Consider the following 14,638-nt stretch of genomic DNA (forward strand, 5'->3'; position numbering starts at 1 on the left):
AGGGTCACAAAGGGAAAGCTCAGAAGAGGATTGATCATCATAGAGTGCTAATCAAACTGAGGGAGTCAATTATATTTTGGGTCATGTGTAGCATTAAAGAAGACAGGGTGGGAAGTGGCAAGATTTTCCCACTGGGTTTATAATATCACCAACATTTTAAACAACTCTATCCATCAGAATTGTGGTGGAACTGGATGGAGCTTTAGTTTTATATCCTGCTTAATGTTGCTCTGAGGCTTTAAATGAAAATAAAGTCAGGCAAAGTGCGAAACAAGTTCTGGTCCCAATCCTGTCTGATTCCCTATAGCTGGATCATCACAGTGACCAAAGGAACTCTTCTCCCTTGTGCATAATGACTCATTCAGATAGGCTATATATTGTGAATGATGAGAGGCAGGCTGGGTAGGAAATTGATATGATCAGATTTACTTTTCATTCTATTAGTGTGTTGTTCTGATTGTGCTAGTTTCTCCAGGTGTGATGTGTTTAAAATTGCAATTTGCGTATTTTGCCCATTTGAAACTACCATGCACACATATACCAGCAGAGGGAGTCCACTAGGGAAACATAATAAGGATTTGTGTTTAAAAGCTTATGCAATTCCAATTCTAAATGTTTCCGTCTGAATATGTAACCGTTCCTGTCCCAAGAACTTCACAATGATGGCAGAGACATTCCTCCCTCCCCCAAAACACAAGCTGAACAAAACAAAGTTGACAAGTTGTTAACAAATTGTCTCTAAATTAGGCATCCCTCAATCTGGTTATAATTCTCTAAATTTGCACACCTTTATTGTGGAGTCCAATAGGCATAGACAAAGGTCATAGGTAGAAGAGGGCACTCACTGAATGTTAAAATGGCACCATGGGCTTTGTAGGGCCGAAGGGCCTGTTTCCTGTGCTGTGTTGTTCTTTGATCTTTGTCCTTTGAATAGGAAAGGCAATGGCTATTAATCCAGAAACTCAACTAATGTTCTGGGGACCCAGGTTCGAATCCCACCAGGTGTTAGAATCTGAATTCAATAAAAATAATCCTGAATTAAGAGTATAATGGTGACCATGAAACCATAACACCCATCTATTTCACTAATGTCCTTTAAAGAAGGAAATCTGCTGTCCTTACCCTATCTGGCCTATGTGTGAATCCAGAAGCACAGCAATGTGGTTGACTCTCAACTGCCTTCGGGTAACTAGGAATGGGCAATAAATTCTGGCCAACAAACGATACCCATGTTCCACAAATGAATAAAAAAGAGTAACTCTCAACCGCAGAAAATAGTTTTAGTATTTTACAGAAGATTATGGATTTACTTCAGGGAAAGCGCACAAGGAAGAACAGAATGAAAGGTTACATTGACAGGATCAGATGAAGAGGGATGGAAGCATGTTTGTCTGGAGCTAGCATAGGCCTGTTCGACTGAATGGCCGTCAATTTGACGTAACTCAATGCAAGAAGATTGGTGGCATAGTGAAGAAGGTTATCTAGGATTGCAACAGGATCTTGATCAACTGAGCCAATAGGCCAGTCAATAGCAGATGAGTTTAAATTAGATAAATGCGAGGTGATGCATTTTGGTAGACCGAATTGGGACAGGACCTACTCAGTTAATGGTCGGGCGTTGGGGAGAGTTATACAATAAAGTGATCTCGGAATACAGGTTCAGGAGCTCCTTGAAAATAGAATCATAGATGGACAGGGTGGTGAAGAAGCCATTCGTTATGTTTGGTTCCATTGGTCAGAACACTGAATACAAGAGTTGGAACATCTTGTTGAAGTTGTACAAGACTTTGGTAAGGCCATACTTGGAATACTGTGTACAGTTCTGGACACCCTATTATAGAAAGGATATTATTTAACTAGGAAGAATGCAGAAAAGATTTATGAGGATGTTACCAGGACTTGATGGTTTGAGAGGCTGGATAGACTGGAATTTTTCCCTGGAGTGTAGGAGGCTTAGGGTTGTCCTATGGAGGTCCATAAAATAACAAGGGGCATAGATAAGATAGATAGTCAACATCATTTCCCAAAGGCAGGAGTGTGTAAAACTAGAATACATAGGTTTAAGGTGAGAGGGGAGAGATACAAAAGTGTCCAGAGGGGCAATTTTTTCACACAGAGGGTGGTGAGTGTCTGCAACAAGTTGCCAGAGGTATTGGTAGAGGAGGGTACAATTTTGTCTTTAAAAAAGCATTTAAACAGTTACATGGGTACGATGGGAATAGAGGAATATGGGCCAAATGCAAGTAATTGGGACTAGCTTAATGGTAAAAGACTGGGTGGCATGGACAAGTTGGACTGACAGGCTTATTTCCATGCAGTAAACCTCCATGAATCCAGAACAAAATGATACAAAGTACATTCTGCACGTTAGGTGGAGGCAGGTGCCCTGTTGTCTTGTTGACTCAGGAGTATTGCCAGATGGACCACAGCGTGCCCAAGCTGATCCCATAGGCCAGGACAGCCACCAGGTACACACGGAAGAGGAGAACATCCAAAACGTACCCAACCTGCAGCCACTCCTTGGCGATATCTCTGTACTCATCCCGCTTCTCCAGAAACTGGCGAATGGCTGAGATCTCCTGCAGGATGCTGTTCACTGTGAGGGGTGAGTCTACTTGGGGCAAGCTGGAGCCAACTGGCTTCTCACAGTCCACTCCATTCTCGCAGGTGAAGTGATTCAGTTGCACTGTTAAGAACAAAGAACAAAGAAAATTATAGCACAGGAAAAGGCCCTTCAGCCCTCCAAGCCTGCGCCAACCATGCTGCCCCTCTGAACTAAAACCCTTCCAGGGACCATATCCCTTTATTCCCATCCTATTCATGTATTTGTCAAGATGCCCCTTAAAACTCGCTATCGTATCTGCTTCCACTACATCACCCAGCAGCTAGTTCCAGGCACCAACCTTAAAAAACTTGCCTCGTACATCTCCTTTAAACCTTGTCCTTTGCACCTTAAACCAAGGCTCATTAGTAATTGGCTCTTCCACTCCGGGAAAAAATTTCTGATTACTCTGGTCAAGGTAAAGATAAAAAAACCCACAGTTTCTTTGTTTCAAATCTCTGTAATCTTAGCTGATCTTAGACATGGACAGGGTGTTTTCCTGGGCTGGGGAGTCTGGATCCAGGCAGCACAACCTCAGAATAAAGGGCAGTTCATTTAACACTGAGATGAGGAGGAATTTCTTCAATCACAGATGGTGAAACTTAGGAATTCTCTACCCAGAGGACAGTGGAAGCTCAATCGTTGAGTACGTTCCAGACAGAAATAGATTTCTGGAGATTAATGATGTTAAGGGATATGGGGATAGTGCAGGAAAGTGACATTGAGATAGATAATCAGCCATGGGCACGGTGGTTAGCACTGCTGCCTCACAGCACCAGGGATCCAAGTTCAATTCTGGCCTGGGGTCACTGTCTGTGTGGAGTTTGCATTTTCTCCCCATGTCTGCATGGGTTTCCTCTGGGTGCTCCGGTTTCCTCCCACACTCCAAAGATGTACAGGTTAGGTTGATTGGCCATGAACCATTGGGGCAGCACAGTGGCACAGAGGTTAGCACTGCTGCCTCACACTGTCAGGGAACTGGGTTCGATTCCTGGCTTCGGTCGTTGTCTGTGTGGAGTTTGCGTGTTCTTCCTGTGTCGGGTTTTCTCCGAAAGAAGTGTTGGTTATGTGCATTGTCCGTGCTAAATTCTCCCTCAGTGTACCTGAACAGGCGCCGGAGTGCAGTGGCTAGGGAATTTTCACAGTAACTTCATTGCAGTGACACTAATGAATGAACTTTAGAATTTAAACTTTAAATCCTTAGTGGCAGGGGGATTAGCAGGATTAAATGTATGGGTCACAGGAATAGGGGCCTTGGTGGGATTGTAGTTGGTACAGACTTGATGGGCAAAATGGCCTCCTTCTGTACTGTAGGGATTCTATGATTCTTCTATGATTCTATGACTTCACTGAATGACAGAGCAGGCTCAATGGGATGAATGGTCTGTGTCTGCTCCTATGCTCCAAACCCCCAGAGATCAGTGCACTCTTCCAAATCTGATTTCTTACACACTCCTGATTTAATCATTCTGCCATCGGTGGCCATGCCTCCAACTACCTTCACCCTAAGCACTGGAATTCCCTCCCTAAATCTCCCTCCTCACTGCCCCTCTTTGAGATGTTCCTTGAAGCCTTTCTCTTTTAATGAGTTTCTGCAAAGAGTGCAGAAAAGATTTATTAGGATGTTACTGGGGCTTGATGGTTTGAGATATAAGGAGAGGCTGGATAGACTGGGACTTTTTTCTCTGGGGTGTAGGAAGCTGAGGGGTGATCTTTTAGAGGTCTATAAAATAATGAGGGGCAAAGATCAGCTCGATAGTCAATATCTTTTCCCAAAGGTAGGGGAATCTAAAGCTAGATGGCATAGATTTAACGTGAGAGGGGAAAGATATAAAAGGGCCCAGAGGGGCAATTTTTCACATAGAGGGTGGTGAGTGTTTGGAACAAGCTGCCAGAGGTAGTAGTAGAGGTGGGTACAATTTTGTCTTTTAAAAAGCATTTAGATAGTTACATAGGTAAGATGGGTATAGAGGAATATAGGCCAAATACAAGCAATTGGGACTAGTTTAGGGGATTAAAAAAAGGTGGCATGGGCAATTTGGGCTGAACAGCCTGTTTCCATGCTGTAAACCTCTATGACTCTATGAGTTGACTTTTCTAATATCTCATTATGTGAATGGGAATCAAATTTGTGTTTGATAACAATCCTGCGAAGTGTCTTGGGGTGGTTTGCTACGTTAAAGGCATCATGTGAATGCAGCTGCCAGGGGAATTTCCAGGTGTTCACAGTCAGGTAGCTCAGGGACGTTGACATAATGGCCGGAACTCTACCCACCGCGCCCGCTCCGATTCTGGGCAGGTGAGGGTCCGACAATGGAACACTCCATTGGCCTTGTGTGGAAATTTCCGATCGCGCCTGAGCGAGGTCGTAAAATCCCACCCAATGTACCTCAGAAAGTGAGTTTCCAATCCTAGTCATCCATCAGTCAAAACCATCAAGTGAAGAAAAGGAAGGCTTTCATTTATCGTGCTGCTTCCATTTTTATGCAGATTCTTTCTGTGTAGAATCCCTATGTGCAGAAGGAGGCCATTCGGTCCATTGAGCCTGCACCGACAACAATCCCACCCAGACCCTATCCCCGTAACCCCACGTATTTACCCTGCTGATCCCTCTTCTTTATTTAAGAAGAGCTGCAGGGAATAGCCTGGGAACTACAGGCTAGTCAGCCTAATGTCTCTAGTGGGTAAGTTGTGTGAAGGTATTCTGGGAGACAGCACCCAGCAGCATTTAGAGGGGAAAATACTGATTTAGGGACAGTTAGCATGGCTTTGTGAGTGGAAAATCATGTCTCGTGAATTTGTTTGAGTTTTTTCAAGGGGTAACCGAGAAGGTAGATGAGGGCAATGCAGTCGACATTGTCTATTTAGATGTTAGCAAGGCCTTTGACGAGATGCTGCATGGTAGGTTTTGCAGAAGGTTAAATCTCATGGAATCCAGGGTGTGGCAGGCAATTGGATACAAAATTGGCTTGGTGACAGAAGACAGAGGATGGTTGTGGAGGGCTATTTTTCAAACTGGAGGAGGTGTGCCTCAGGGATCGATGCTGGGTCCACTGTTATTTGTTATTTACATTAATGACCTGTTTAAGATTTTACGGGGCATGGTTAGTAAGTTTTCAGATGACACCAAGATTCGTGGCGTAATGGACAGTGAAGAAAGTTACCCAGGATTGATCTTGATCAACTGGGCCAGTGGGCTGACGAATGGCAGATGGAGTTTAATTTAGATAAATGCATTTTGGTAGATCGAACCAGGGCAGGACTTACTCAGTTAACAGTAGGGCATTGGGGAAAGTTATAGAACTAAGAGATCTACGGATACAGGCTCATAGCTCCTTGAAAGTTACAAGTGGACAGAGTGGTGAAGAAAGCATTCGGCATGCTTGGTTCCATTGGTCAGAACATTGAATACAGGAATTGGGATGTCTTGTTGAAGTTGTACAAGACATTGGTAAGGCCACACTTGAAATATTGTACACAATTCTGGTGACCCTATTATTGAAAGGATATTATTGAACTAGAAAGAGTGCAGAAAATATTTACCAAGATGCTACCGGGACTTGATGGTTTGAGTTACAAGGAAAGGCTGAATAGACTAGAACTTAGGGCGATCCTATAGAGGTCTACAAAATAATGAGAGGAATTGATCAGTTAGATAGTCAATATCTTTCATTGAAGGGAGGGGAGTCTAAAACTAGAGAGCATCAGTTTAAGGTGAGAGGGGAGAGATACAAAAGGGCCCAGAGAGCAGTTTTCTCACAAGGAGGTTAGTGAGTGTCTGGAATGAGCTGCCAGAGGTAATAGTAAAGGCAGGTGCAATTCTGACTTGATTCCCGGCTTGGGTCACTGTCTGTGGGGGTTTGCATGTTCCCCCTGTGACTGCGTGGGTTTCCTCCCAAGTCTGAAAGATGTGCTAGCTAGGTATATGGCCATGCTAAATTTTCCTTCAGTGTACCTGACCAGGTGCCAGAGTGTGGTGACTAGGGGATTTTCACGGTAACTTCATTGCAGTGTTAATGTAAGCCTAAATGTGACACTAATGAAAAAGCTTTAAAAGTTTAGACAGTTACATGGGTAAGATGGATCTGGAAGGATATGGACCAAATGTGGGCAATTGGGAATAACTTAGTGGTAAAAATTGGGTGGCAGGAACAAGTTGGGCTGAAGGGCCTGTTTCCATGCTGTAAAGCTCTGTGATACTAAGGGCCAATCCACCTAACTCTCACATCTTAGTACTCTGGGAGGAAACTGGAGCACCCGGAGGAAACACATGGAGAATGTGCAGACTCTGCACTGTCACCCAAGGCTGGAATTGAACCCAGGTCCCTGGTGCTGTGAGGCAGCAGTGCTAACCACCGCGCCGCCTATTGTGTATAATGTCTAAATAAAAAAATCTTCCATTTATATTGCACTCCAGAGTGCCTCAACATTTGCACCAACCGTCAAAATGCAGAAATGTGTTTCGATGGATCGTGCGTGCCCCTGTGTGCCCATTTCCTTCTGCACAGGTGTGATTACAAAGTCAGGTGTACTCATTTTTAATCTTGTTAGGCCTGGGGTTCATTCACCCACCTGTGCTGCCCTTCATGTCCCTGGGACTGTCCGGTGTTCCACTGTGCTGACACGTGGAATGGAATTGCTTTTTGTCACGGAGACAGAGCAAGATCGTGGCTTTGTCCAGAACCAGGCGCTTCACCCACTCTGGCACGTGGGGCTGGAGGTCCTGTTTGTGTACCAGGCGCACAATTAGAATGGTCTCAGTCAGGCTAATCACTAGCAGAGCCATGCAGACCACAAAATACACACCTGAGGAGAAATGGAGACGTGGAGGCAGATAAAGAATAGGATTTGGTTACTGAAATAATTGTTACCTAAATACAAAGTAAAATCCTCAAACAGGTGACCTGAGACACCATAGTGGCAGTCAATGAGTTGGAGGCAGAATTTGAAGTTTTTATTAGTGTTACAAGTAGTGTTTTTATTAGTGTTACATTAACACTGAATGAAATTACTGTGGTAATCCTCTAGTTGCCACACTCTGGCGCCTGTTCAGGTAAACTGAGGGAGAACTTAGCACGGCCAATGCATCTAACCAGCATGTCTTTCTGACCGTGGGAGGAAACCGAAGTACCCGGAGGAAACCCACGCAGACATGGGAAAAACATGCAAACTCCGCACAGACAGTGACCCAAGCCAGGAATTGAACCCAGGTCCCTGGCACTGTGAGGCAGCAGTGCCAACCGTTGAGTCACCGCACCACCTCTATGCCATATGACATCAGTCAAAACAATGACCATTGACTCAGCCTGAGGATTTTATCTAAGTATAATGTAGCAAACAGTCTACAGAATCTACTTGAAAAGAATTTGTGTGAACGACAGCAACCACAACTCATGACTGTAACTGCAGCTCCACCTCCTGGTAAAAAGAAGGTGATTTCACCAGCTAAATGCAGTGAGTGGGCAAATACAAATTATGTAAATAAAATTGGTGCCAGTCATTTACAGCAGTGCATCCACCAGGCCTGACTGTTAGGGGAATTATGTAATCATATTTGGTGATGGTGCCATGTGCAGCCAGCTTTGCAGTGGGTGTCCAAGACGTTGATACTCAGTCTGTTTGGTTTCAAGTTCATTTCTCAAGAAGACACTGCTAATTTAATCATGGGCTCCAAGGTGGCACAATGCTTTGTATTGCTGCCTCACAATGCCAAGGACCCGGGTTCAATTCCCGGCTTGAGTCATTGTCTGTGTGGAGTTTGCACATTCTCCCCGTGTCTGCATGGTTTTCCTCTGGGTGCTTTGGCTTCCTCCCACGCTCCAAAGGTGTGCGGGTTAGATTAACCGGCCATGCTAAATTGCCTCTTAGTGTCAGAAGAATCAGTAGGGTAAATATGTGGATTTATGGGGATAGGGGCTGGGTGGGATTGTTGTTGTGCAGGCTTGATGGGTCGAATGGCCTCCTTCTATGCTGCAGGTAGTCTGTGGATCAGAGGGCAGGAGAAAGCAAGGGCAGGTCTGTACCAGCATCTGGTTCTTTCTAACTCAAAAATGATGAACGGTTTGAAACAGAAATTATCCCTGAAGGGGACAATCTTGCAGGAACATGTTCATACAGTGTGGGAATGGGATTGGCTGGATTGCTCTACAGAGAGCTGGCATCAACTCAACGAATCCCTCCCATTCCATGATGACTCTACTGATGGGATTTTCCCGTCCTTCCTGCCAATGCAAGCTTCCAGTCCCACCAAACTCGATCCCTGCCTTGGGTTCCCCAGCTACAGGCCAGGCGAGCCATGCAAGTTGCCATTGATATCGGCAGGATGGGAAGACCCTGCCAGTGTGGAACTGCCTCTGCCCTGGGAAAGCCTACAACGGGAGTGCTGGAAAATTCCAGCCAAGGTCAGTTTTCCAAGGCTACGTTTCTCTACAAACAATCCAACGTGCAAGCAGCTTATTTTTGTTAAAGCAAATGACAGATTATTGTTTCACTTGTTTCAAACCTACACCTGACACAAAACAAAAGCAGGTAGTGAAGCGGAGGTGGTGTCCATTTACCTATCAGTGGAGTGCCGATGGCTGTAGCTGGGAGGGTGTCAGACACGATGATGAGAAAGACGGAATACCCTAGAAGAAGAGTAATTTTAAACGAAACCCTCTCGCCGCTGTCCGGAGGCAAATAAAACCCAATGATGTCCATGATCATCAGGAAGATACTGGGTAGCAGCAAACTCACCGCATAGAAGAGGGGACGCCTTCGAATGACCAGCTAAAATAAAGCAAGAGAGGATTATCATCAAGAAAATACCCCGGACTGAAGTTATACTGCAGGTACATCACACTCTGGTTTGACACACCTGGAGTACTGTGTTAAAATTATATCTTAGGAAAGGTATATCGGCAGTGCAGGTTTATCAGAATGATAGCTGGCCTCATCATGAGGAGTAATTAAACAAACTAGAGCTGCATCCCTGGAATTTTGAATGTTAAGGGGTCATGGGGTGGCACAGTGCCAGGGACCCAGGCTCAACTCTCAGCTTGGGTCGCTAACTGCATGGAGTCTGCATGTTCTCCCCGTGTCTGTGTGGGTTTCCTCCGGGTGCTCCAGTTTCCTCCCACAGTCCAAAGATGTGCAGGCTAGGTTGATTGGCTGTGCTACATTGCCCCTTAGTGTCCCGGAATGCGTAGGTTAAAGGGATTAGCGAGGTAAATATGTTAGGTTATGGGGACAGGGCCTAGTGGGACTGTTGGTGTAGGCTTGATGGGCTGAATGGCCTCCTTCTGCACTGTAGAGGCTCTATGATCCTATCTGTTGGTTAGGTGGTTTGGCCACGCTAAATTCACCCTCAGTGTACCTGAACAGACGCTGGAGTGTGGCGACTAAGGAACTTTCACAGTAACTTCATTGCAGTGTTAATGTGACACTGATAAATAAACATTTGATTTACATTTTCAGAACATTAAGAGGAACTGATGGGGCAGATGAAGAGAAATTATTTCCATTGGTTGGAGAGTGGATTCTGGGGCCAGGAGACATATCCTAAAGATGAGAGATCATCATTTCACAGAATCCTACAGTGTAGAAGGAGGCCATTCGGTCTGTTGAGTCTGTACCAACTCTCTGACACAGCATCTTACCCAGGCCCTCTCCCCAATCCTGTTCTTGAAACCCCACATGTTTACCATTACTAATCCATCAAAGAGGCAATTTAGCATGGCCAATCTACCTAACCCACATTTTTGGAATGTGGGAAGAAACCGGAGTACCCAAAGGAAACCTATGTAGACATGGGAAGAACATGCAAACTCCACACAGACAGCCCACTAATCTCCACCAAAGGGCAATTTAGCATGACCAATACACCTAACCAGCACATCTTTCAGACTGTAGGAGGAAACCAGAGCATCCAGAGGAAACCCACGCAGACATGGGGAGAACCTGCAGATTCCACATGGGGACCCAAGTTGGGAATTGAACCTGGATCCCTGGTGCTGTGAGGCAGCATTGCTAATCCATGGTGCCATCGTGCTGCCCTTAAAAAATATGGACGCTTCTCGAATCCCATAGCTTATGATGATGGTGTCACCATTCAGCCTGACAAAAACCATAAAGTGTGAAGTAGGAAGCGACTTACAAAGAACTGCATTTCTGCGTAGCCCTCAGACACCCCTCTTTCTAGGTTAAATTCATTGAAGTGGGTTTCGACATAAAGAAGCTCCCATTCGCCTTGGTTCATGAAAACGCTCCTGTCGTATTTCACATCTTCCGGTGATCTCCACAGCGAGATATTAATATCTCGGACTGAAAGTATCGAAACAAAGCGGTTGGACAGGTTGCAATCCAATTTTAAAATAATATGGCAACAACAACACAACTTAACATAGTGCCTCTCCATCCAGCAGCTCCATCCAGCAGGTGATCAAGAAGGCGAGTGGAATGTTGGCCTTTATCGCGAGGGGGACAGAATATAAAAGCAGGGAGGTCTTGCTGCAACTGTACAGGGTACTGGGGAGGCCGCAGCTGGAGTACTGTGTGCAGTTTTGGTCGCCGCACTTGCGGAAGGATATATTGGCCTTGGAGGGTGTGCAGAGGAGGTTCACTAGGCTGATACCGGAGTTGAGGGTGTTACCTTATGAGGAGAGATTGAATAGACTGGGCCTGTACTCGTTGGAGTTTAGAAGGATGAGGGGGGATCTTATAGAGACATATAAGATAATGAAGGGGATGGATAGGGTAGAGGTAGAGAGATTCTTCCCACTTAGAAAGGATAGCAGGACTAGAGGGCACAGCCTCAAAATAAGGCGGGGGGGGGGACAGTTTAGATCGGAGTTGAGGAGGAACTTCTTCACTCAAAGGGTGGTGAGTCTCTGGAATTCTCTGCCCGTTGAAGTGGTGGAGGCTACCTCGCTAAATATATTTAAGTCACGGGTAGATAGGTTTCTGATAGACAAGGGAATTAAGGATTATGGGGAGAAAGCAGGAAAGTGGAACTGATCCACTTAAGATCAGCCATGATCTTGTTGAATGGCAGGGCAGATTCGAAGGGCTAAATGGCCCACTCCTGCTCCTATTTCTTATGTTCTAGCGAAACGGGCCAAGCTGCTTCACAGAGCCATTATCAAACAAACTGAACCACTGAAGGAGATATCAAGGCAAGCAACCAAAAGCACAGTCGAAGGAATGGGTTTTAAGAAGCTTCTAAAAGGAGAGAGAGCAACTGAAGAGGAGAAATTTAGGGAAGGAATTCCAGAATATACAGCCTAGGCTGTTGGAAGAATGGTCACCAATGACAGACCGATCAAAATCAGGGATGCACTTGAAGCCAGAATTGGATGAATGCAGAGATCTTGTAGAGATGTAGGGCTGGAGGGAGTCACGGATAGAGGAAGGGACAAGGTCATGGAGGGATTGGAAAAAAGGATGAGAAATGTAAATTGAGGCTTTGCCAGACCCAGGGCCAATGTAGACCAAGACACGATCAGTAGTGTGTGATAAGGGCTTATTGTGAACTTTGATATTGAGTATAATTAGCACTGTGCATAAACTGACGGCTGCATTTCCTACATTACTTCAGTGACTATGTTTCCAAAGTGGTTCGAAAGCATCTTGGGACTTCCTGTGGGTTTGAAAGGAGTTCGAGAAATGGATGCTTTTTCTCCGTGTTCTTTGGCGAAAATTGTGAGCACTGCTAGACCAAATTCCCCAAGCCCTGCTCATATTTAGTGAAGCGGGCGTAAAGTGGATGTGATTACTTAACAACAGAATTGGTTTAGAAGTAGAAATGAGCTAATCATCTAATCTAAAATAATTGAACTAAATTAATACATAACTAATATAATCAATATATAGTCGATAAATACAGCAAATAAACTATAACATGGTATAAAAATTGTCCTCAATAACTAACAATTCTCATCAGTGAAGCTTATTTATTGGTGTCACAAGTAGGCTTACATTAACACTGCAATGAAGTTACTGTGAAAATCCCCTAGGCGCCACACTCCGGCGCCTGTTCAAGTACACTGAGGGAGAATTTAACATGGCCAATGCATCCTAACCAGCACGTCTTTCAGACTGTGGGAGGAAATTGGAGCACCCGGAGGAAACTGATGCAGACATGGGGAAGAACATGCAGACTCTGCACAGACAGTGACCCAAGCCAGGATTCGAACCCAGATCCCTGGTGCTGTGAGACAACAATGCTGCCCCAATACGTCATGATCATCTTCATAAAAGAAATTAATATTAAAACTTCCACATATATTGTGTTGGGGCCAATGTGTCTAATACGTTGGTTTGTAAAATAAAATGGTATAACCTCTTCCTTTTTCTTCCACCCAGTCAGTACATCTGGTTCAGTTCTGTCATCTAATTAAAGCAGAATTAGATAGAGTGGGCAAGGCATTCCGACCCTTCCAGCTGGTGGAATCTTCCAGTCCTACTGAAGGCGACCCTTCCCATGACAGGTTCCCCAGCAGTGGGATGGATGAGCCACGCAAAACGCCGTAGACATCGGTGGGGAGCATCCCACCAGTGACCAATGGCAAGCTCTACGCCGCCGGTAAACACATCATGGGAAGTGGGGGGTGGGAATCCCAGCCAGTGCTTCAATTATCTATATCTTCTCCTTTTGTACTTTATTTTGCAATATAGACAATCCTGCACTCCGGCAAAGTTTTGCTTTTGGGACGAATTTACTTCCCTATCTCTTTCCCACAGGTCCCTGCTCCCCCATTTCGGTGCGTGCCCCGTGACCAAACATCATAGAGTCATAGAGGTTTACAACATGGAAATGGGCCATTCAGCCCAACTTGTCCATGCTGCCCCTTTTTTAACCCCTAAGCTAGTCCCAATTGCCCACATTTGGCCCATATCCCTCTATACCCATCTTACCCACGTAACTGTCCAAACGCTTTTTAAAAGAGAAGATTGAACCTGCCTCTACTACTACCACTGGCAGCTCATTCCAGACACTCACCACTCTCTGTGTGAAAAAATTGCCCCTCTGGACACTTCTGTATCTCTTCCCTCTCACATTAAACCTATCCCCTCTAGTTTTAAACTCCCCTATCTTTGGAAAAAGGTATTGACTATCTAGCTGATCTATGCCCGTCATTATTTTATAGACCTCTATAAGATCACCCATAAGCCAGAGAAAGAAGTCCCAGTCTATCCAATCTCTCCTTATAACTCAAACCATCAAGTCCTGGTAGCATCCTAGTAAATCTTTTTTGCACTCTTTCTAGTTCAATAATATCCTTTCTATAATAGGGTGACCAGAACTGTACACAATATTCCAAGTGTGGCCTTACCAATGTCTTGTACAACTTCAACAAGACATCCCAACTCCTGTATTCAATGTTCTGACCAATGAAACCAAGCATGCCTTCTTCACCACTCTGTCCACATGTGAGTCCACTTTCAAGGAGCTCTGAACCTGTACCCCTAAATCTCTTTGTTCTATAACTCTCCCCTTTCCAATATTCGATCACCGACACATTGAGAAATCACAATGATTCCAACAGCAGAATAAATTAAGAGAAACAGTCCAAGGATGTATGGGATAGGTGGATTGACCATGCTAAATTGCCCCTTAGTGTCAGGGAGACTAGGTAGGTTAAATATATGGGGTTGTGGGGATAGGGCCTGGGTGGGATTGCTGATATTTAGATATTAAAAGACTGAAGTCTATTCACATTAATTAGAGTTAAGTCATAACTGGGGCAGCATGGTGGCAAAGTGGTTAGCACAATTGCCTCATAGCACCAGGGACCCAGGTTCAATTCCGGCCTCAGGTCACTGTCAGTCTGCATGTTCTCCCCATGTGTGCGTGGGTTTCCTCTGGGTGCTCCGGTTTCCCCTCACACTCCAAAAACATGCAGGTAGGGTGGATTGGCCATGCTAAATTGCTCCTTAGATGGATTAGCAGTGGTAAATGTTTGTGGTTTCAGGTTCAGGGTTAGGGGGGGGGAGGAGGATCTGGGTAAGATACTCAGAGAGTCAGTGCAGAGAAGATGAGTCGAATGGCCTTCTCCT

The 14,638-nt window shown here is 45.0% G+C and overlaps 1 protein-coding gene across 1 annotated transcript in view; it reads right to left on the minus strand.

Moving 5' to 3' along the window:
- Nucleotides 1–2,402: 2,402 nt before the first annotated feature.
- Nucleotides 2,403–14,638, minus strand: part of htr3a (5-hydroxytryptamine (serotonin) receptor 3A) — a 32,282-nt gene continuing 20,046 nt past the window's right edge. Inside the window, exons 6-9 of the mRNA XM_080214689.1 lie at nucleotides 10,737–10,903; nucleotides 9,160–9,370; nucleotides 7,175–7,408; nucleotides 2,403–2,686 (exon numbers count right to left, since the gene is read on the minus strand). Coding sequence (XP_080070815.1) covers nucleotides 2,403–2,686; nucleotides 7,175–7,408; nucleotides 9,160–9,370; nucleotides 10,737–10,903 — 896 coding nt within the window. The remainder of the gene's footprint in view (nucleotides 2,687–7,174; nucleotides 7,409–9,159; nucleotides 9,371–10,736; nucleotides 10,904–14,638) is intronic.

This window comes from Carcharhinus amblyrhynchos, chromosome 29 (assembly GCF_965287045.1).
Source record: "Carcharhinus amblyrhynchos chromosome 29, sCarAmb.v2.hapA, whole genome shotgun sequence".
In the NCBI taxonomy this organism is placed as follows: Eukaryota; Metazoa; Chordata; class Chondrichthyes; order Carcharhiniformes; family Carcharhinidae; genus Carcharhinus; species Carcharhinus amblyrhynchos.